This window comes from Nerophis ophidion, linkage group LG08 (assembly GCF_033978795.1).
Source record: "Nerophis ophidion isolate RoL-2023_Sa linkage group LG08, RoL_Noph_v1.0, whole genome shotgun sequence".
NCBI lineage: Eukaryota > Metazoa > Chordata > Actinopteri > Syngnathiformes > Syngnathidae > Nerophis > Nerophis ophidion.
Window position 1 is genome coordinate 37,435,941 of NC_084618.1, and position 24,918 is coordinate 37,460,858.

Below are 24,918 nucleotides of genomic sequence, written 5' to 3' on the forward strand. Positions count from 1 at the left end.
CTCACGACTCTTACTCTGTGCTCGCTACACAACTGTGTTTGTTTATGCTGCTAATAAGAAATATGTAGTTACGGTATTTGGTCAGGTTCACACCAAATAAGTTCATGTTGCATCAACATAGACTTGTTTAAAAAAAACATAGTTTTAAATGTACTCAGTTTTTTGTTGACAGATTCAGCAGCAGTATATTGATTGATTGATCTATACTTTTATTATAGATTGCACAGTACAGTACATATTCCGTACAATTGACCGCTAAATGATAACACCCGAATAAGTTTTTCAACTTGTTTAAGTCGGGGTCCACGTTAATCAATTAATGGTATATATATATATACATACAGACTGTGTATGTATGTATGTATACACGCACACACATTATCTGCAACTTATAGGTCGGTGAGGGTAACAGATTTAAAATAGGTATGCTCAAATGTGGTGTGTGCAGTTTAAATATCGGTGCGTTCGTTCAGCCAGAAAATACAGTAATTAATTATTTCATGAACTTGTGTGTCAGCGTTCCATCAATTTATTTGATGTCAAACACAGATGTCAACGTTAGTATGCGGATCTAACACCATACCAGCTTTGTTAGACGAGGTCATAGACTGTATGTACAATATAGTTTACATACCAAATGTCCATTTTCATGTAGTACAAGTAATAAGAAAAAGTAAATGCCTGACTTACCTTTCAAAGAGGGAATTAGCAAGTTTAGCATCAGTTGAAAAAATCTTCTCCGCCTTCAATCGTCTCTATCTGTCAAAGCCATCCCCGATACAAATCTTTGTTTTGTTCTTGCCTTTGTCCTGAATAATTTGAGAATCGTAACGAGGCCTTATAGATTTACTAAGGTCTGACATGTTTAGTAACTTTACCAGGGGCAGTAGCCCGACAAAAAATGGCGGTGCATAACTGACAACCTAAATGTGACACACTCACAGACTTTCTAGTCGGTCAAATGAGCGGGGCATCGAAAACAAAACAAGAGTTTGAAAGGCTGCAAATCTAATTTTTAAATGAGCATATCCCGGCTGAACTACCGTTACCGGCTTTAAAGGTATTCGAAAACAACATGATTTATTAAGGCTTTTTGACATATCAGAACCATTAAATGATGACTTGATATGGAATTCTTACATATTGCTCCTTTAATGCTTTAGTCACATGCAGGATTCTCACAGGATTAAGGCAAACATACTACCTATCTACTGTAGCTACAGAAGCTAGCTCTCTAATCAGCTAAACCAGTGGTTCTTAACCTGGGTTCGATCAAACCCTAGGGGTTCAGTGAGTCGGCCTCAGAGGTTCGGCGGAGCCTCCGCCACGGAGGTCACGACACACCCGACTCACATCTTCCTATCGGCGTATTGTGGATACCCCCAAACAATGTTCCCTCTAATTTTCCATCTGATTTGCAGGTTGTTTGATTGACCAATTTGAAACTTTTACTAGCAGATTGCAAAGGAAGACAATACATTATATGAAACAGTACAGTTTACACAGTACAGTACATATTCCGTACAATTGACCACTAAATCGTAACACCCAAATAACTTTTTCAACTTGTTTAAGTCGGGGTCCACGTTAATCAATTCATGGTAATGTGTGTAAAGTGTGTAATTTGTTGTGAGTTCAGCCACTGTGTGGGTTTTGTTCTTTGAACAAGGTGATGTTCATGCATGGTTCATTTTGTGCACCAGTAAAAAAAACATAACTTTTTCTTGTATATATATATATATATATATATATATATATATATATATACCTCTCAATTAGATTATCCAGAGAATAGTGCTCGATACCGTGGTAGAGCGCAATATATATGTATGTGTGTGTGGGAAAAATCACAAGACTACTTCATCTCTACAGAACTGTTTCATGAGGGGTTCCCTCAATTGTCAGATTTTAATGGAAGCATTCACATACAATGGTTTATATAGGGCACAGAGTGGGTGGGTACAGGCAGGCGTCACAAACGGAAACACCTCCTAGGTAACACATGAGCCAATCACCACGCCACTACGCCTGCCTGTACCTACCCACTCTGTGCCCTATATAAACCATTGTATGTGAATGCTTCCATTAAAATCTCCTGACGATTGAGGGAACCCCTCATGAAACAGTTCTGTAGAGATGAAGTAGTTTTGTGATTTTTCCCACACATACATACATACATATATATATCTCACTAAAGAAGGGTTTGGTGAATGCGCATATGAAACTGGTGGGGTTCGGTACCTCCAACAAGGTTAAGAACCACTGAGCTAAACGGGCTTAAAACTTCCACAGTGACGTCTTGATGAATTTACCAAACTGAAAATATATAAAAACAATGCAACTGTAATTTAACAATACTAACAGACACCTATAAACGTCTCAGTATATTCACAAATGGGACGATTTAATAAGTATGAATTGTTTGAGTTGTATTGTAAAACTTACACATGTTGTATGGGGTGAAGAATGAAGAATCCTTTCGAGCAGAAAGCACATTAACAAATATGTTGAAAACAGGAAGTGCATTTTCAGTGAGTGAACTCATTCAAAAGATGATGCCACAGCACAAACAATAACATACCTTTTTAGTGTCTTGTCAGTGGAACATGAAAACTATTTGTTGAAAACAAAACATGGCTGTTATAGAAAATTCTATAAATTAACCTCAAATTCATTTATGTTTTTAATAAGACGCATAGATTCTAAGTTCGAGAAAAAAGTTTATAGTCCGGAAAATATGTTAAATCAATTAATTCTGAAATAAAAAAATATTTGAAAATGGTGCAATAAGTAATAATGTTAAATTAGTGCAATAAATGATCATGTTAAATTATTGCAAATTTAATAAATGACACCTGAGTAATCATTAAAATATTATTGAATTGAAATGTCACCTGACCCTGCAAGTCAGTGATGATTGATGTGCTTTAAGGTCACTTTGCTGCTGCAAGTAAACACATCTTTTGGTTTGACTGCCCATGTTTGTTTCAAATGATGCTAATGTTCATCCTAGCAGGTCATGAGTAAACAAAAGACCACTAATGATATGCAATGATAAGAGTCGGAGTGTCCATGAACGCATCACAATAATGTATTTAATAACACTCACCAGTATCACTCTCTCATCCAAAGTAACGTATATTCTCCACATATATTGTGTGTGTATATATACTGTATGTCATGTATATATACTATAGATGCAGTTCTTGGAATACACACTTCAAAATAGTCAACGTGCTCTTTTGTGTGGAACAATTTATGGGATGAATCGACGTGACATCGCAGGAGGAGGAACACGCACACACACACACACACACACACACACACACACACACACGTTTGTGTACAAAAAGAGAGGAAAAGGTGTTGAAAGTTTGGTCCTGAAATGTGAGTGACAGATATGTTGCTGCACAGGCCAATCTCGCTTACATGGGCAGGTGTCCAAATAACACCACGACATTTTCACCTGAGGACATTTCTTCAGTTGGAAAGTTAGTGTGCTCTTATTCCAAGATGGCTCGTTTAAGGCAGTTTGCTTTTAGAGAAGGAGGAGAAGAAGAAAGACAAAAAGTCAAACTTTCCTGTTGCTCCGCTCGCTGCCTTTCTGCGAGGCGTTGGCGTGCACCTGGTCGTCGTCAGGCGTCACCACCACAGGGGGTCTCTTCCTGCCGCTTGGCCCCGGCTCCTCCTCTTCGTCGTCGTCCTCCTCGCCCGCCTCCGTGTCCTGGCTGGTGGAGGAGAGGGAGGACAGCTTGTGGCGCAGCTCGGCCTGCGTGGGAACCTGCAAGCTGATCTCTGTGCCGCAGTCCACCTCAGGACCTGCGACAGGAAACGCATGAATGTTTATTGTCACACCATCACAGGTCACTAACACTCAAGTGTAAAAAGAAGTGAAGTATGTTTCAAATTAAAACAGTTTTGATTGAAAGTAAAGGCGAGTCATGTTGCAAATTGAACAAAAGCCAGTGCATCCAGAAAGTATTCACAGCACTTCACTTAGTCTTATTCGAACATGGAATGCATTTTTGCATTCACACACAATTCCTCGTCCTGCAGGTGATATTTATACAAAACGTAGCTAAAACACTGTAGCCCCTGTAGCTAGCGAGGACTCTGCAGTGCATTAAGGAAGCTTTAATTCGGTGTCCAATTTGCCAGGCATCAACATGCATAATATCATATCTTATACCGTATTTTCCAGACTAAGGCGCACTTAAAATCATTTTTTTCCCCTCAAAACTCGACAGTGCGCCTTATAACCTGGTGCGCCTAATATACGGAATAATTCTGGTTTTGCTTACTGACCTCGAAGATATTTTATTTGGTACAAGGCGTAATGATAAGTGTGACCAGTAGATGGCAGTCAAACATAAGATTTGCAGACTTCATGGCTGGCTCGCATCGTGGTCACTCCGTGATCACGTACGACCGCCAGACACTTCTGGATATGGACACATCGGGCCGTTTTGGACTGATAGACGCGGGCGTGCTAAACATGCTAACTAGCATGGGGATACGTCGGCGGCTACATCCAGCGGCCTGTGAAGCAGCGGAGTCTACTGGCAGCGGGGGCCGTCTACGGAGCAGACGCCAGCGGTGTGATCGGAAACGCGGATGTCGAGCGGGGCTAAAAACAAAGCAGAAGGCTAATCCCCACAGAACACCACTTCCCTCCACCCTGAAGACGGATTTAAATAAGGGATGCGAGACTACTGGTCTGGGTAAGGAGTCAGTTAAATTAGAACAAGTTTTTTCTGCTTTGAGTGTTTCAGAGTTGGACATGTGTTTTACTGAGGTGGCTAACTATGATGCGTGCAGTTTATCAAAGCAACAAACAAACAATCGGAAAATCCCCGTTACTGAGGAGGCTAACCATGATGCGTGCAGTTTATCAAAGCAACAATCAAACAATCGGAACATTCCCGTCGTATCAATTCCTAGATATGGTCGCAATTATACTGAATGCACTGGGCATAATAAACACAACATTATTAATATTGCTACTACGGATAATTTGATCAAAAATTCCCTAAAACAGCCCACTACCTATAATATAGGTTTTTTAAACATAAGATCATTGTCTCCCAAAACGTTGTTAGTTAATGATATCATCAGAGACAACAATCTTAACGTCATCGGTCTCAGTGAAACCTGGCTTAAACCAAACGACTTTTTTGCGCTAAATGAGGCATGTCCTCCTAACTTTACACATGCGCATATTGCCCGTCCGCTTAAAAGGGGTGGGGGGGTCGCACTAATATACAACGAAAACTTTAACCTTAGTCCTAACATGAATAATAAATATAAATCGTTTGAGGTGCTTACTATGAGGTCTGTCACACCGCTGCCTCTACACCTGGCTGTTATCTACCGCCCCCCAGGGCCCTGTTCGGACTTTATCAATGAATTCTCAGAGTTCGTTGCTGATCTAGTGACACACGCCGATAATATAATCATAATGGGGGACTTTAATATCCATATGAATACCCCATCGGACCCACCGTGCGTAGCGCTCCAGACTATAATTGATAGCTGTGGTCTCACACAAATAATAAATGAACCCACGCATCGCAACGGTAATACGATAGACTTAGTGCTTGTCAAGGGTATCACCGCTTCCAAAGTTACGATACTCCCGTATACTAAAGTATTGTCCGATCATTACCTTATAAAATTCGAGGTTCAGACGCATGTTCGTCAAACTAATAATAATAATACCTGCTATAGCAGCCGCAACATTAATACGGCCACAACGACAGCTCTTGCTGACCTACTGCCCTCGGTAATGGCACCATTCCCAAAGTATGTGGGCTCTATTGATAACCTCACTAACAACTTTAACGACGCCCTGCGCGAAACCATTGATAACATAGCACCGCTAAAGTTAAAAAAGGCTCCAAAAAAGCGCACCCCGTGGTTTACAGAAGAAACTAGAGCTCAGAAATTATTATGCAGAAAGCTGGAACGCAAATGGCGCACGACTAAACTTGAGGTGCACCATCAAGCATTTAGTGATGGTTTAATAACTTATAAACGCATGCTTACCTTAGCTAAAGCTAATTATTACTCAAATCTCATCCACCGCAATAAAAACAATCCTAAATTTTTGTTTAGTACGGTAGCATCGCTAACCCAACAAGGGACTCCTTCCAGTAGCTCCACCCACTCAGCTGATGACTTTATGCAATTCTTTAGTAAGAAAATTGAAGTCATTAGAAAGGAGATTAAAGACAATGCGTCCCAGCTACAACGGGGTTCTATTAACACTGACACGATTGTATGTACGGCGGATACTGCCCTCCAAAATAGTTTCTCTCGTTTTGAGGAAATAACATTAGAGGAATTGTTACAACGTGTAAATGGAATAAAACAAACAACATGTTTACTTGACCCTCTTCCAGGGAAACTGATCAAGGAGCTCTTTGTATTATTAGGTCCATCAGTGCTAAATATTATAAACTTATCACTTTCCTCGGGCACTGTTCCCCTAGCATTCAAAAAAGCGGTTATTCATCCTCTTCTTAAAAGACCTAACCTCGATCCTGACCTCATGGTAAACTACCGACCGGTGTCTCACCTTCCCTTTATTTCAAAAATCCTCGAAAAAATTGTTGCGGAGCAGTTAAATGAACACTTAGCGTCTAACAATCTATGTGAAACCTTTCAATCCGGTTTCAGGGCAAATCACTCGACGGAGACAGCCCTCGCAAAAATGACTAATGATCTATTGCTAACGATGGATTCTGATGCGTCATCTATGTTGCTGCTCCTCGATCTTAGCGCTGCTTTCGATACCGTCGATCATAATATTTTATTAGAACGTATCAAAACACGAATTGGTATGTCAGACTTAGCCCTGTCTTGGTTTAACTCTTATCTTACTGATAGGATGCAGTGTGTCTCCCATAACAATGTGACCTCGGACTACGTTAAGGTAACGTGTGGAGTTCCCCAGGGTTCGGTCCTTGGCCCTGCACTCTTCAGCATCTACATGCTGCCGCTAGGTGACATCATACGCAAATACGGTGTTAGCTTTCACTGTTATGCTGATGACACCCAACTCTACATGCCCCTAAAGCTGACCAACACGCCGGATTGTAGTCAGCTGGAGGCGTGTCTTAATGAAATTAAACAATGGATGTCCGCTAACTTTTTGCAACTCAACGCCAAAAAAACGGAAATGCTGATTATCGGTCCTGCTAGACACCGAACTCTATTTAATAATACAACTCTAACATTTGACAACCAAACAATTAAACAAGGCGACACGGTAAAGAATCTGGGTATTATCTTCGACCCAACTCTCTCCTTTGAGGCACACATTAAAAGCGTTACTAAAACGGCCTTCTTTCATCTCCGTAATATCGCTAAAATTCGCTCCATTCTGTCCACTAAAGACGCTGAGATCATTATCCATGCGTTTGTTACGTCTCGCCTCGACTACTGTAACGTATTATTTTCGGGTCTCCCCATGTCTAGCATTAAAAGATTACAGTTGGTACAAAATGCGGCTGCTAGACTTTTGACAAGAACAAGAAAGTTTGATCACATTACGCCTGTACTGGCTCACCTGCACTGGCTTTCTGTGCACTTAAGATGTGACTTTAAGGTTTTACTACTTACGTATAAAATACTACACGGTCTAGCTCCATCCTATCTTGCCGATTGTATTGTACCATATGTCCCGGCAAGAAATCTGCGTTCAAAGGACTCCGGCTTGTTAGTGATTCCCAAAGCCCAAAAAAAGTCTGCGGGCTATAGAGCGTTTTCCGTTCGGGCTCCAGTACTCTGGAATGCCCTCCCGGTAACAGTTCGAGATGCCACCTCAGTAGAAGCATTTAAGTCTCACCTTAAAACTCATTTGTATACTGTAGCCTTTAAATAGACTCCCTTTTTAGACCAGTTGATCTGCTGTTTCTTTTCTTTTTCTTCTATGTCCCACTCTCCCCTGTGGAGGGGGTCCGGTCCGATCCGGTGGCCATGTACTGCTTGCCTGTGTATCGGCTGGGGACATCTCTGCGCTGCTGATCCGCCTCGACATCTCTGCGCTGCTGATCCGCCTCCGCTTGGGATGGTTTCCTGCTGGCTCCGCTGTGAACGGGACTCTCGCTGCTGAGTTGGACCCGCTTTGGACTGGACTCTCGCGACTATGTTGGATCCATTGTGGATTGAACTTTCACAGTATCATGTTAGACCCGCTCGACATCCATTGCTTTCCTCCTCTCTAAGGTTCTCATAATCATTATTGTCACAGACGTCCCACTGGATCATTATTGTCACCGATGTCCCACTGGGTGTGAGTTTTCCTTGCCCTTATGTGGGCCTACCGAGGATGTCGTGGTGGTTTGTGCAGCCCTTTGAGACACTAGTGATTTAGGGCTATATAAGTAAACATTGATTGATTGATTGATTTGTGTAGACTGCAGTATGATGGCAATATAAGAAGTAAACAACACCAACATTTTATTATGTTCCATTGAAAATATAGGACATTACACATGGCACTCAAAAATCTATCAAAATGTTTTACTACGACTTTGATAAGCTATAAAGGTGCATTGCGTGATGGATTGCACTGTACTTCAACATACCAGTTTTATTATGGTGTGTATAAAGTAAGACATTATCTGGCGTTTTGTTTCGCAATAGTAGGCAAAAGCCTGCGATGAGCTGGCGACTTGTCCAGGGTGTACCCCGCCTTCCGCCTGATTGTAGCTGAGATAGGCGCCAGCGCCCCCCGCTTCCCCAAAAGTGAATAAGCGATAGCAAATGGATAGATGGATAGTAGGCAAAAGCAACTTTTCGTACCTACTGATATATATTTGGGATCTGCATAAGTCCTGAAAAATTGCACGCGTCCGCTTTTGTAGTCGATAAGCTTCTTTTTCTCTACTTGTTATGAGACATTCATCCTCTGCTGTTGCCATTTCTGATACAAAGTAGTGTAAAGTTCTTTCTTGTATCTCAGTAAACTCCCATGAAAGCGTTAAAACATACCGGTGTAGTGAGTTTACATGATTCACCCAAGGAACTTTAGTTATTAGTGAGTTCCGGTCAAACGGTTTTTCACGGTTTCGGGATGAGGAGATGCTGCTCCGTTAATGATTGAAGTAAAGTCTGGATGTCATTAAAACAGTTAGCTCCATTTTTTGCACGCTACAACAAAGATGACGGGGAGAAGACGATGTTGGAAGTAAATAAGAGCTCCCACAAGAAGCAACTGTCAGAAAGCGGCTTGAAGATGATTTGTAAATCATTTATGCAACATTTTGATCAAAGAACCATCATTACATGTTATGTAGACCACAATGAAGTGCTTTACATTTAGAAACAATAAAATATCACTCCTTTAATGCTCCCTATAATCTGGTGCGCCTTTTGTATGAAAAAGGATCAAACATAGACCATTCATGCAGTGCACCTTATAATCCGGTGCGCCCTAAGGTCCGGAAAATAATGTATATTGCCCAGCCCAACATGTTTTAAAGCACTGCTTTCAGAGCGGCACTTGAGTGTTCATCATTTCAACTTTATCCTTGGTAAAATACACACATGAGCGCGGCATCGCTGCTGCCCACTGCTCCCCTCACTTCCCAGGGGGTGATCAAGGGGATGGGTCAAATGCAGAGGACAAACTTCACCACACCTAAAGTGTGTGTGATAATCATTGCTACTTTAACTTCAAAATCGTCCCTCCTCTGTCTCCACACTGTTTCCGCTAGTAAGTGCTCCGTGTGTGTTGACTCACACTTGCCTCAACTCATATCACCAGAAATATCACCATCATACTTGCCAACCCTCCAGGATTTTCCGGGAGACTCACAAAATTCAGCGCCTTTCCCAAAAACCTCCCGGGACAAATTTTCTCCCGAAATTAAGGCGGAGCTGGAGGCCACGCACCCTACAGCTCCATGCGGAACTGAGTGAGGACAGTCTATTTTCACGTCCGCTTTCCCACAATATAAACAGTATGTCTGCCCAATGACGTTATAACTGTAGAGCGCGGTAACAACACACAACAACAGCAGTCACGTTTTCGTCTACCGTAAAGCAGTTTGTCTGCCGTAAACAGCAATGTTATGACACTCTTAAACAGGACAATACTGCCATCTACTGTACATGCACCACAACACCTCCAAGCAACTTCAGTCATTTACTAATACCCTCCTCCATTCACATCCCATCACCCCGGATTTTAAATACCCTAGTGTAAATAATCGAATGTATTTCTAATGTATATACTTGTTCTTATGCTATCTGAACTCACCATGTTCTCTGCTCGCTGTACATATCCTACAAAGTAAGACCTAAACTGATTCAATGTCCATTTCTCTGTTGATGCAATTGTTGATGACTGAAGTACTGATATCAACCAAAGCTCCTGATCCCACCCCCCGGATTCCAAATAATTCAATGTATATACTCTGATGATTTACTTGTGTGATGACTGTATTATGCTAATAGTATATATTTGTACCATGAATTGATTAACGTGGACCCCGACTTAAACAAGTTGAATAACTTATTGCGGTTGTTACCATTTAGTGGTCAATTGTACGGAATATGTACTGTTCTGTGCAATCTATTAATAAAAGTCTCAATCAATCAATCAATCGTGCATATGTGACAATAACATCTACGGCTTTTAAAGAGTGCAGTGCACAAATGCGCGCACAACAGCTGCTAATATACCCTTCCCCTCTTAACCACGCCCCACCCCCGACCACGCCACCCAGCCCTCACCTCCCGAAATCGGAGGTTTCAAGGTTGGCAAGTAGGATCACCATAACACATTATTATGTCTATGTAAAAAAAAAAAGTTCTGATATTTTTTCAAGGGCAGTAATAATTTACTTCAGTGAGTACTACAGTACCTTATTAGTACGGGTTGATGACGTTAACTGATTTACATTCTAAAAATAAGAATGGCGTAATGCCTTTGAATATGTTTAGAAACTATTTGTCTAAATATTCTTTGAATATGGTGATAGTGTGAAGTCATCGTCCATCCATCCTTTTATCTCAGGTGGGGTCGCAGCCTAAGCAGGTAAGCCCAGACTTCACTCTCATCATGTAATGAAATAAGATAATAAAAAAACTGAAATATATATTTTAAGATGAAGCATTGTTTTTATTTGTTATTAGTATCAACGTTGCTGTTTTGTTTTGTTTTTCTACAATGTGCTTCAGCAAATGGCCCCCAGGCCAAACTTTGCCTTCCTGGTACAACGATTACAACAATTGTGTTCAAAGTGTTTTTAAACGACAGTAGAGTGTCTCTAAACTGGGTTTTTGAAGCACTTATGGAAATAGTAAAGCAATCCCGAGGCTTTTGGTGGCGAACCTCCACTCTGGAACGCGCAACAAATACTTTTGTGACAGCTTGAGTTTGATTAGCAAATAAAAGCATGACCTTGTTGGCCTAACATGTACCTCTACTCGCCAAGTATAGTGACAATCTCGCCAAAGTGCATCAGATCATTTCTGCTACCTCTTATTCTTTAGCAAAGCAGCCATGTATTATAGTGTATTGTACCAGTAGAGTGGAAAAACAAGTTGCCTCTAAGTTAAAGCTATTATGATAAATGACCGATTTATGACCCCAAAAGACATCTAAAGCGTGCAAGTAAATAGATATGATCAAAATAGTTACAAAGATTCCCTAGCCATTTGAGAGATAATGAAGAAGCCAGTCACCTGATCTCTGACGTAACAATAGGAACCAGAGATCCCTTCCCCCCATCAACATCTTTGCTACTCAGGCAGACTTTGTGAGAGCCAACTAAGATTATTTTGGGAAAAATTATGATCCAGAACCTTATATATCTGAGCCCAAACACAAAGAGGATGAGCAATAAGTCTAAAATCGGCACTGAACGCTAGCATCGGCAGCATTGCTAGGTGCAAACTAACCATAAAAAACAAACAGTGTACAATCTCCACTGTCGTTGGGATGCCGACAGACAAGACACTCACATAATTTTGTTTACTTAAAAATTCAACCACAATCCTCACATAGGGTTAAAAAAAAGTTCAAGGAAGCGTCTTTTGAGGTCTTTTTCGCCAACTACCAGGGACGTGAAACTCGACCAGCTTGTCGATCCATAGCAACATTTGTCTACTGGCAGGTGAAAAGGGCATGAATTATAATCTAGAATTTACTTTGAGCAAGTTTGAAACGAAGCAGAAGCAGTGTTTCAACAACTGCAGCTTAAGCTAGTATTAGCTCACTGCTATCAATGCACCGCTAAAAAAGTATGCTTGCATTGGAACTTATGATATCAATATCACAGATATTTGGTTAATCTTCAGGTCACGACATGTAAATGTAGTATTTTTGCCAATTTCTGGATGTTTTCAGAGCGAGTATAACTATAGATAGAACCTGCGATCAGTCGGCCCAGATGTGAGCCATTTATTTACAATTTCAAATGCATAAAAAAAGCCAGGCATGTGTGTACTTGTCTTACATAAGGATGGTGAATGATTAACAGCTCGTCTTTCCATTGTTTGCGTATTTCCGGTAAAACTGATCTGATAACAAGGTCAGAGTGCAGAAGTGTTACTGCAGTGATGTCACTCTCCCAAAATAGCCCAAGGTATTCGGAGCGTAATATTCAAAATGGATAACAAGATTTGTGGGATTATGTGATGTTTAAAGGGGGTTTCCACTTACTTTACATATTGTAAATACAATTGAATATGGTTTAACAGATACAATGAAGACGTATACGTATAAAGTCTACCTGTTTTTCCACTCTCCTGGTACTTTAAGGGTGTTGTGAAGTACAGTTACACACTGACACTTGTGCCACACTTCAATTATCATTTGTTTATGAGTGAGGACGAACCGGAAGTGCGGAATCCGTGTTGGTGACAGGCTTCCACGAATAAGTAGATATATGGAAACACTCGCTAATCTTTTTTCTTTAAAGGGTAAGATTATCACAATTTCAAAAGGGTTAAAAACAATAAAAATCAGATCCCAGTGGCTTGTTGTATTTTTTAAAGTTTTTTTCAAAATTTTACCGGTCCCAGAATATCCCTAAATAAAGCTTTAAAGTGCCTTATTTTCGCTATCTTCGAAACCAATATCCATTTCCCTGTGATGTCATACAGGGCTGCCAAAACAAACAACATGGCGGTTAATACAGTAAGATATAGCGACATTAGCTCGGATTCAGACTCGGATTTCAGCGGCTTAAGCGTTTCAACAGATTACGCATGTATTGAAACAGATGGTCGGAGTATGGAGGAAGATAGCGAAAACGAAATTGAAGAAAAAATTAAAGCTATTGAGCGAATAGCTATTGATGCTATTCGGCCATAGCGTGGGTGTACCTAATGAAGTGGCCCATAGCATGGCTGCCTTATTAGCATCGCCGGTAAAATGTGCAGACCAAACGATCAGGACTTTCGCATCTTGTGACACTGGAGCAACTTAAATCCGTCGATTGGTAAGTGTTTGTTTCGCATTAAATGTGGGTGTCTAGTTTCAAATGTACATACAGCTTGCGTAAATAGCATGTTAGCATCGATTAGCATAGCATGTTAGCATCGATTAGCGTAGCATGTTAGCATCGATTAGCTGGCAGTCATGCCGTGACCAAATATGTCTGATTAGCACATAAGTCAACAACATGAACAAAACTCACCTTTGTGATTTCGTTGACTTAATCGTTGCAAATGCATCTGCTGGTTATCCATACATCTCTGTGCCATGTCTGTCTTAGCATCGCCGGTCAAATGTGAAGACACTTTGGTACATTCAATGGGGGTCTGGCGGCAGATTTCTTGCCTGGGGTGCAACTTGAATCCCTCCCTGTTAGTGTTGTTACACCCTCCGACAACACACCGACGAGGCATGATGTCTCCAAGGTTCCAAAAAATAGTCGAAAAAACGGAAGATAACAGAGCTGAGACCTGGTGTTTGTAATGTGAAAATGAATATGGCGGATGTGTTACCTCGGTGACGTCACGTTCTGACGTCATCGCTAAAAGACCGATAAACAGAAAGGCGTTTAATTTGCCAAAATTCACCCATTTAGAGTTCGGAAATCGGTTAAAAAAATACGTGGTCTTTTTTCAGCAACATCAAGGTATATATTGACGCTTGCATAGGTCTGGTGATAATGTTCCCCTTTAAGACAAAAGCACGTTCTTCTTTAGCCGTGACTCACTACTGGCCATGCTGAAAAAAGCAGATATCGACTTACCGTATTTTTCGGACTATAAGTCGCAGTTTTTTTCATAGTTTGGCCGGGGGTGCGACATATACTCCGGAGCGACTTATGTGTGACCTTATTAACACATTACCGTAAAATATCAAATAATATTATTCTCACTTCCGGGGAAGAGACAAAGAAAATGTCAGCAATCGTCACAAACACGTCAACCAATAAGAATTTGGCGGGGGAGGGTCATGGCAGAAGTGCATTGTGGGTCATGGGATGCTAACTGCTATATGCTACTGCCGTAGCTATTAAAATGGATCATTTCATCGTTGGCGTTAACAAACAAAAACTGAGAAGGGCTGAACAAGAATGGCACCGAAAAGGAAATCATGTACTGCAGATTACAAGCTGGACGTAGTGAAATATGCAGCAGAAAACGACAAGAGGAAGCGCCACATACCTTTGGAGTTGGCAGAGTTGTTCTGAAGCGACATCGAGGAAGAAGATTTCATTGGATTTATTGATTAGGAGTGACAGATTGTTTGGTAAATGTATAGCATGTTCTATTTGTTATAGTTATTTGAATGACTCTTACCATAATATGTTACGTTAACATAGCAAACACCTTCTCAGTTGGTTATTTATGCATCATATAACGTACACTTATTCAGCCTGTTGTTCACTATTCTTTATTTATTTTTAATTTGCCTTTCAAATGTCTATTCTTGGTGTTGGATTTTTATCAAATAAATTTCCCCCCAAAATGCGACTTATACTCCAGTGCCACGTATATATGTTTTTTCCCTTCTTTATTATGCATTTTCGGCCGGTGCGACTTATACTCCGGGGTGACTTATACTCCGAAATATACGGTACTATCAAAGTATTGATACTTTTGACAACCTTAGTACAAACAATTAAGTCTACCCTGTATGTTCTCACATACTCTGTGTGTGTGTGTGTGTGTGTGTGTGTGTGTGTGTGTGTGTGTGTGTGTGTGTGTGTGTGTGTGTGTGTGTGTGTGTGTGTGTGTGTGTGTGTGTGTGTGTGTGTGTGTGTGTGTGTCATTTCCTACCCGTCTCAGGAGAGGCGGCACTGTTGTCCTCGCCCCCCGAGTGCAGGAAGACGTCCAGGGCCTCGTGGTCTGACATGTCCATGAGGTCCATCTGCTCTAGCATGTCCACGTTGACCTCCATTGACGACATGCTTCCTATTGGCTCTGCACACAGGGACAGGAAGTGGCGGTTAGCGTCCAGCAGGTGGAAGCAAAGCCAGCAAAGAGCTGAGTCCAGGCAGAGCAGGAAGCAGGATGGGTGTTGCCATGATAGCATCATCAGTCACCGTCACAATGAATGTTAGTACAATGTATATACTTGTACTTTTACATAGCAAGTCATGTACGACCTTTTACATTTTTACCTGAAGTATAACGTATACACTTGTACTTTTACATACAAGTCATGTATGACTTTTAACATTAGTACTGCGAGGACAACATATACACTTGTACTTTTGCATACAAGTAGTGTACTCATTTTTATATTGGTCCTGTTTGTACAACATATACACTTGTACATTTACCTACAAGTCATGTAATAGTTCTTATATTACTTCCTTTTAGTATAACGTACAGTTTACATTTGTACTTTTACATAAGTCATTTACTATCTTTTACTTTGCTACTGCAAGTGCAAGGTAAATACTTGTCCTCTTACATGCAAGTCAAGTATTCATTCTTACATTAGTACCGCTAATGCAATGTAAATAGTCGTACTTTTACATATAAGTCATGTAATACTTTTTACATTGCTAAAGCTAGAACAACGTATACACTTGTACTTTTACAAACAAGTCATGTGTTATTTCTTACATTAGTACTTCTAGCACAACATAAACACGTGTACTTTTACATACAGGGAATGTACTACTTTTTACAATGCTGAGGCTAGAACAATGTATACACGTGTACTTAAACATACAAATGATGTACTAGTCCCTACTTAAGTACTGCTACCACAATGTAAACACTCGTACTTGTACATACAAGTCATGTACCACTATTTACATAGCTAAAGCTAGAACGTATATACTTGTACTTTTACATACAAGTATTGCATTACTTTTTATATTGCTACTGCTAGCAAAATGTATATACTTGTACTTTTATATACAAGTCATGTATTAGTTCTTATATTACTGCTGCTAGTACAACTTAAACACTTGAGCTTTTACCAACAAGTTATGTACTTACATTAGTACTGCTAATGCAATGAATACATTTGTACTTTTACATACAGGTTACTTTTTACTTAGTATTGCTAAGCACATTTGTACTTTGACAAGTCACATAGTTGATCTTACATTAGTATTAGTGCAATGTAAATACTTGTATATTTTACATAAGTCATATATTATTTCTTAGAACAATACTGCTACAGCAATTTAAAAATTAATTTAAATACAAGTCGTGTACTATTTAAAAAAACAAATTTATATTAGTCTAGCCTTCATTAATGTAGAGAGCAGCAAACAATCAAAATGTACACACTAACTCAGCATTTTCATACTTTTCCAAGATTGTAGGATACTATTAATTTATGTATATAAACTATTGTAATTATTAAAAATAACTCAAACATGTATTATATTATATGTATTCTATTCACACTGGATTCTATATTACCGGGAAATTACAGAAAATATACCTGTACTGGATCTATACAAGTGTGTACCTAAAAATATGAATAACATAAAATAAAACATGAGTCAAACATTATTGTATAAAAAGGTGATAAATAATAACATATAAATATGTTTAAAGCGTTTTAGACAAGTTTCATGATGGGACGTGCTAATGTTGTATTAGGTTGAGTTTAAATTTATTTGGAACATGCAAGCATACAACATGATACATCACAATTTCCAGTTTCTCTTTTGAAGATGTTCGAAAAGGAGTAGGAAAAGCAGAGCTTATTTAATCCTACCCCTTTTCTTTTACATAACAGTTGCTAATTTTTTTGTTCACTTCCTGTTCTCAATGTAATCACAATATACTCCATAAGTAATCCCAATAAAAATAAATAAATAAATAATTGGTGAAGTAAGTTTTATTCCATACGATGAGATAAGTAAGATTATTTTGATAATGAAAGAATGACTGGGTGAAAAAATTCAGAATGTTTATCTTGGTTCTTCTTTTTTGTACTTTGTAAACACTTCCAGTTTGAAGAGTTTCTTGAAGTGGATCATATTAGTACATTGTTTGATTGCTTTGCTTATTAATCCATTCCATAATTTAATTCCACATTAATTAAATATAAGGTAAACATAATTTAATTGCCTTGTAACTATTTGAAATACATTACTAAATCATGTATTAGGATTTATCAAATAATAACGATTATACATATAATAAAAATATTACTCTTTTCAAAAATAGTAACATTATTTTTAGTAGCATGTAATGTATTTTAATCATTTCTTTTAAATGAGGCCTGGATCCAGCACTCTTGCAGAGGTGGGTGTGGCCTCAAAAGTGCTCATCCCGCTGGTCAGCATGACTATGTGCCGTATGCGTCATGTACTGAGTGAGTAGGGGGAGAGGGGTATGGGGTTGCAGCATCATAGGGAAGGGGGGGTGGAGGAGCACAATAAGAAGGCGGAAGATGATTGGCCGCAGCATAGCAGTGTGAGAGATGACGCCATTGGCTACCGTACCTCAAGGAAGTGAGGAGAGGCCGCATGGGGAGGGAGAGAAGAAAAAGAAAAGGGGAGATGGGGGGTGTTATTTATCATTGACACCCTCTTCCCCTTAGAAAAACTTGAAAAAACATGAAAGGCACTGACACACACACACACACACACACACGTCAACATTACTGTAAAACATGACGACATGTAACACAGAACCAAAGAAAACAGCGCACACCTAATATTTCAACAAGCAAAACATTACAAACAGCTGTCAATATGGCGACTTTCAAGGATGTAACGCACTCTCTCGCCACTAGGCAGAGCATGTCTTTGTATTAGATGTTGGTGTATGTGCACCATGACCTCTCCAAAAAAGAGCCCTGATGCAGGGAAGGAGTGTGTTGCCTGCGGCTGACTTGAAAAGGACAAAAGAGTGTGACATCATGACATCGGCAGTCCTTCATCTTCTGTGCAAGTGCAGTGCTTCCCCTCTGCAAATATGGCGTCAATTACCAGCCGCGCTGACTCTCTACAGCGAGGCGGGCGGCGTTCTCGTCTTCCTCGCCTCGTTTGAAGTGTCGAGTTGAAATATTGCAAACTGGTCTTTGCATAATGAGCTCGCTTAGCGCTGAGATATTCCACGCCGCAATCCTTCTCTAATAAGCAGGGGATTATAGAGAAGGAAAAGAGGAATGGCACGCTCGTTTCCTGTTGCTAGACGGCAGCCCCTATTCACACTTTAGCACACGGGGTAAAAGTCGCGGGCCGCTCACCTCGCCTCTCGGCGATCTGGAGGTATCCCGTGGACAAGTACTGCTCCATGTCCTGCTGGAAGGTCTCCTCAAAGAACTTCTGTCTGTCTTTCAGCTTCACCTGGCCCGCTGACAACGCTCCTCCCGGTTCGCCGCCCTCCACCTTCTGAGCGGGGTCCAGCTCCACTGGACACAAAAGTGGTCATGATTAGCTAGTATATGGTACCAATTCATCATGTCTAACAGGAGGACACAGTGGTTAGGGCTGGGCGATATTGGCTTTTATTAATATCGCAATATTTTATGCCAAATTGCAATATACGATATATATTACGATATTTTGCCTTGGCCTTAAATGAACACTTGATGCATATAATCACAGCAGTATGATGATTCTATGTGTCTACATTAAAACATTATTCTTCATGCTGCATTAATATATGCTACTTTTAAACTTTCATGCTGAGGGAAATCACAACTAGGTCAATTGACCAAAACTGTATTTATTAAATACTCTTCATTCTCTCACGGGTGACTTTTTAAATGAAATACCAAATTATTAGTGTTGCTACCTTTTTGTACTAACACTTCTGCTGCATACTTTGCATTGAATGATTGATACTTTTATTAGTAGATTGCACAGTTCAGTACATATTCCGTACACTTGACCACTAAATGGTAACACCCCAATAAGTTTTTCAACTTGTTTAAGTCGGGGTCCACGTTAATCAATTCATGGTACAAATATATACTATCAGCATAGTACTGTCATCACACAGGTTAATCATCATAGTATATACATTGAACAGCATATTGCTGTTGTCTGCGGAATATCTTCCCACTTTGAGCCAAACCACCGCCAGATGATGGACCCCCGGCTCTTTATGTTGGGCATTTATTGTTCTTCCTCCATTTGTGATAAGTTTCGCACCAGCTCTCTCTCTCTCTGATCAGCGAGAGTTAACACGCTAGACTCGCGAGAGTATGTGACGTATGTAAGAAGGCGGGCTTGTTTTCCGTATCTGTCAGAATGAGAGACGAGGAGGAGGAGAAACGCCTGTTTTAGCCTGCAGCTAAAAGCAACTCTACCTGCCTCAGATAACGTTAGCCATGCTAACGTTATCTCTCGCCGAGAGCGTGTGACGCAACATGCGCGACAGTATGTGACGTATGTAAGAAGGCGGGCTTATTTTACGTCTCTGTGAGAAGGACAGACGAGAAGGAATGAGACAAGCCAGTAATGTAATGCACGCAGCTTAAAGCCACGGTGTGAGAACATATAATCGAATATTACGATATAGTAATTTTCTATATCGCACAGAGACAAACCTGCGATGTATCGTATGTATCGATATATCGCCCAGCCCTAGTGATTAGCAACACTAACATAGCTATCTCCGAGAGCTCCATGCTAACATGACACTCACATTTAAACAGCAACATCATACTATGTTAGCCTATGTACTAAAGAGACACAAACTTACAGCTTCCACGTCTGTACCAGACTGATAGTTTAATTGAAAGATATGTAGCAAAGTTTTTTTTCATCACGTGATGGACGAGTGGTGGCAAGATTTTCCTTATATCTTAATGTTTTGTCCCAAAACCAATATTTTGATGCCGGTACCAAAATGTATTTAGATGCTTTTCAAAATAAAAGGTACCCCCCAAAAAAATATTAGCTTAAATTCAACAGAAAATCTTATTATACATTGAACATATGTTTTTTATTGCAATCAAAGAACAATTTTGGTATTACATAATATAGTGAAGATACTGGAGAACGTGTCTTTTAGTAAGCAGTAAGTAAGCAAGCTGGTTACAAAGGCTCAAGATTAGGCTGCTGACATATACCAGTGTTTTTCAACCACTATATATCACTAGTGTACCGTGAGATATTGTTTGGTGTGCCGTGGGAAATTATATAATTTCACCTAATTGGGTTTCAAATATTTTTTGCAAACCAGTAGTTATAGTCTGTGCTGTCAAGAGCTTGGTAGAGTAACTATGTCATACTCTTCTATATCAGTAAGTGGCAGCAGGTAGCTAATTGCTTTGTAGATGTTGGGAACATAGTTTGTTGTGATCACAATATGCAGACAACAGCGGGAGGCAGTGTGCAGGTTAAATGACATCTAGTGCTTAAACCAAAACACAAACAAAAGCCTAGAGTGGCTATGCAAAACGAAACTAAAACTGAACTGGCTGCAAAGTAAACAAAAACAGAATGCTGGACTGACGCTTTTCTTAAAACGTTGGCTGTTGACTGACGCTGCAAAGACTTACAGCGCGTGGAACAGACAGCGTCCACAAAGTACATCCGTACATATGACAATCAACAACAAAAAAGGAGCCGAAGACAAGAACTAAAACACTACACACAGGAAAACACCAAAAATCTCCAAATAAGTCATGGCGTGCTGTGACAGGTCGTGACAGTACACCTACTTTGAGACAAGAGCTATAGTGATACATGCTTGGTTATGGTTTGAATTCATATTCAATAATGCGAGAACGACTTATTACTGTGAATATCAGCGGCTGAGTTTCATTTTTTTCTGTTTTCTGCTGGTGATGTGCCTCCGCATTTTTTCAATGAAAAAAATGTGCCTCAGCTCAGAAAAAGTCCAAAAACACTGACATTTACAATAACATATTGTGTCATTTCCGCTTGAACTATTTTGTCATTAACATGAGCGAAAAGTGGTAGAAAATTGATGGATGGATGATTAATCCACTTGTTCATTTAATGTTAAAATCTGCTTACTTTTTGTTTTAGCATTATTTATATACACTCCCGTTAAAATTTAATAATAACTTATTTGCATGTTTGGATACTTTACATTAGTTTTTGGTGATAATACAAATTTTGGTATAAATCCAATACCAAGTTGTTGCAGGGTCATGCATTGGTCATAATTAAAGTTATTTTGTGTCCAGACATATTTCCTACGTTTACAAACAATAAAAAAGACAAACAGATTTTGTGATGATAAAAAACATCAATGTAATCATTGTAGTATCGACTATATACAGCTCTTGTACTTGGTATTTTTACAGTCAATATTTGTATAAATCCACCTATTTGTTTACATTCAGGAACACTAGCCGGCTGTTAGCGGTTAGCTATTGTATCCTCCTGCGGTGTGTAGTGAAGTAAGTTTAGATGATACACGTCCTGCAGGGATGATACTTGCAAGAAACAGTTTGTCGCCATGGAGGCACAGGTTATTGATTTAAAAGTAGCTAAAACACCGTGGACGGACATTATCCGCTAGCTAGCTATGTTTTAAATCACCACTTGCGCTTTAGTGTTTATATCTTCACATTTATCATTGGGTTTTCATCTAAAATAAGTCTGTTCATTTTCATGCTGCTTCTGCTCTTAAGAGCTCTGTACATGTGTCAATTAGCGCATTGTCCATTAAAAAAAAAGTACCTATATTTTTAAAAAGGCAGGAAATTACCTTTTTGAATTCATTAGTACCACAGTACTTTATTGGTACCATTACACAGTACAACCTTATAAGAGACTCATCTTACTGTTAGAACATCACTCAGAAGAATTTGGATCGTAAGGGACATCAAAATAAATAAAGTATGGATACACATTGACTTAATGTGTAAAGATAGCTTTTGATCCGAAACAAGTCATAGTGTGGACTGTGATTAGTCGAGATGGAGCTCTGGGAGGGCAAATTGTGATTGGCCCCAGCAGGACATTTGGCCCTGCTGGGACGGGTGAAGACGACGAGGCCGAACCTGCAGGAGGCGTAAGGACTGACCCTATGTGTGCGTGTGCATGTGTGTGTGTGTGCATGCGTGTGTGCGTGCGTCCGTAGTTGGCAGTGTGGGTCAGGCTGTCTCTTTAGATTTCATCTTCCGCTGATATTGCAGCTCCGATGCAGCCTGGAAAAAAAACACTGCACCGACCACAACATAATTTTTTTCCCTTTTCTTACTGTACTTGTTTTGTTTATTTTTAATTGACTTCATTATCGCCCACTGACTCCCTTTGCAGGATTCTCAATTTGTGAGCGTGTGTGTCTGTTTGTGTGTGTGGTAGTTATTAGATTATTAGAACTGAGGGGTTCTCAGTGAACCTCTCAGCGGGTTCACTGAGAGGTTAGCAAGTGTTCTAACAATCAGGTCTAGGGTGTGGATTCTGTTCTTTTATTTGCAACCCTCTAATGTAAAATAGCATTGTGTTGTCTGGAAGTCAACCCACCAGATTTCCTTGCATGCAATAATATCCAGAAAATAATACTCAGTGATGACCAATTTACAATGATATTTATGTAAATGAAGGTAGGGTTACAGGTTGGGACAAGAGTAGAAGTTCAGAACAAGTGGTCTCAGGTCCCTTCTACACTAAGCTGGATAAGGTTATCCAGCGTAAATCCCACCTGAATCCCACACATACACAATGGTCGTTTAAGACCCCCTAAACTTCTCCGTCCACCGGGCAACGTGACCTGGTACGCATGCGCAAAAAAAATTCTCGCGTCATAGTCACCTCTGACCTGGAAATGTATTGTTAACCTATGTTTCATTCTATTGCCTCATTTCTTTTAACAATAAACCTTGCTTGCCTCACCATCAGCAGCTGTTAGACTATTGTAGTGAATCACACCTGAGCTATCATACATGAATCACATCTTTAATGGATGTGTGAAAATAAACAATGTGATAAAGAAATTTTTTTACAACAACCATAGATATCTGGTCCGTGCTTGTAGGCTGAAATTGGCGGTCGCACTTGACGTCCACAACCATTTCATGGCTTCACAAAAGTTATGAAGTACAAAACTAGACGTTGAGTAATCGCTCGACATACATCGCGGACAGCCTGTTGTTCACTATTCTTTATTTATCTTAAATTGCCTTTCAAATGTCTATTCTTGGTGTTGGATTTTATCAAATAAATTTCCCCCAAAAATGCAACTTATACTCCAGTGCGACATACATATGTTTTTTTTCCCTCTTTATTATGCATTTTCGGTCGGTGCGACGTATACTCCGGAGCGACTTATAATCCGAAGAATACGGTAAGATGCATTTACTAGTAGATGGAAAATTACAGCCATTAAATGTATACGCTTTATTATTTGATTAGTCGACTAATCGTTAAGATAATCGTTGACTAATCGAGTATTCAAATAATTGTAAGTTGCAGCCCAACTGCCAATTTGCCCTCCAAACATTCATTCACTTTCACACAACAGTGTGAGCAGCACTGGTAGAAACGGCAGTGACTTGGATGGCAAAAGCTTTAATCTAACCTCGAACCCCCAAGTTACTGGCACGGCGGCGCTACCATCCGCACCACGACAACATTTACTATCTGCTGAATTACAGTTAACTACATTTGACCTGAATATGGAATTAATAGTTAGCAAATACAAATGATTTTGTTATGTTTGATTGAATAGCTTTGCAGGAAATAGAAAAAATGCACAACCATGGTCAAGGAGCCAAGCGGTAAAAAGGAAAAGAACATGTATCTTATTTGGTGATAAAGGATTAAAATGATCCCAACATTTTCCTTTAGTTTGATGTAGATTGATTATGGTGACAAAACCATTGTCAAACGTGGCACGCCACTCTGCCGACTTCATTTAGTAAAAGCTGTCACTTCGCAGGGAAAGAAGAGCTCCTGATAAACACAGTTAGGAGCCTAAAATCAAATGACACAGCAACTATTTGTGTCACATGTTTTTTTTCTTCTAAATGTGACACAAATCGAGGCATTGGAGGGACACAGCATCACTTCTTGATGCTTTAGTATGGCTTGACTCAACATTACAAAATAATGATGTATCCTCTTTGTATGTAAACAAATTATATACAAAGAGGATACAAACGCAACACAAAGAGCAAACTTTCTTTAGGCAAGCTGATGTGTCTGTGATCATCTTCCTACGAAGCCCAACAGTGTCAAAATATAACATTTTGACATTCAATTTAATATCTGTAATGACTTAAGGCCCACCATTGATCAGGATTACTATAGCTGCTGATAGAAGTAGTTCAACAATTTTGTCACAAAGCTAACTGAAGTCAATACTTTGTGCGGCCAGGCCTCACCCAGGCTTTATCTACTGCGGCCTCATGGTAAATTGAGTTTGAGACCCACGGTTTAGAGCAGGGGTCAGCAACCCAAAACGTTGAAAGAGCCACATTGGACAAAAAATACAAAAAACAAATCTGTCTGGAGCCGCAAAAAATAAACATTCTTATATAAGTCTTATAACGAAGGCAACACATGACGTAAGTGTGTATATTAGCTATAATAGCTT

General features: G+C 39.8%; 1 protein-coding gene across 16 annotated transcripts in view; it reads right to left on the reverse strand.

Annotated features, from left to right (window-relative positions):
* Positions 1-2,163: 2,163 nt before the first annotated feature.
* Positions 2,164-24,918, reverse strand: part of dtnbp1b (dystrobrevin binding protein 1b) — a 158,595-nt gene continuing 135,840 nt past the window's right edge. For 14 of the 16 annotated variants that reach the window (XM_061908478.1, XM_061908470.1, XM_061908467.1 and 11 more), the window contains 4 exons: positions 18,641-18,805; positions 15,250-15,393; positions 3,626-3,819; positions 2,164-3,535 (listed from right to left, as the gene is read on the reverse strand). In XM_061908478.1, coding sequence (XP_061764462.1) covers positions 3,257-3,535; positions 3,626-3,819; positions 15,250-15,393; positions 18,641-18,805 — 782 coding nt within the window. In that variant the 3' untranslated portion in view covers positions 2,164-3,256. Of the gene's footprint in view, positions 3,820-15,249; positions 15,394-18,640; positions 18,806-24,918 lie in introns of all 16 variants that reach the window. The other 2 variants (XM_061908480.1, XM_061908482.1) reach the window with 2 other exon arrangements.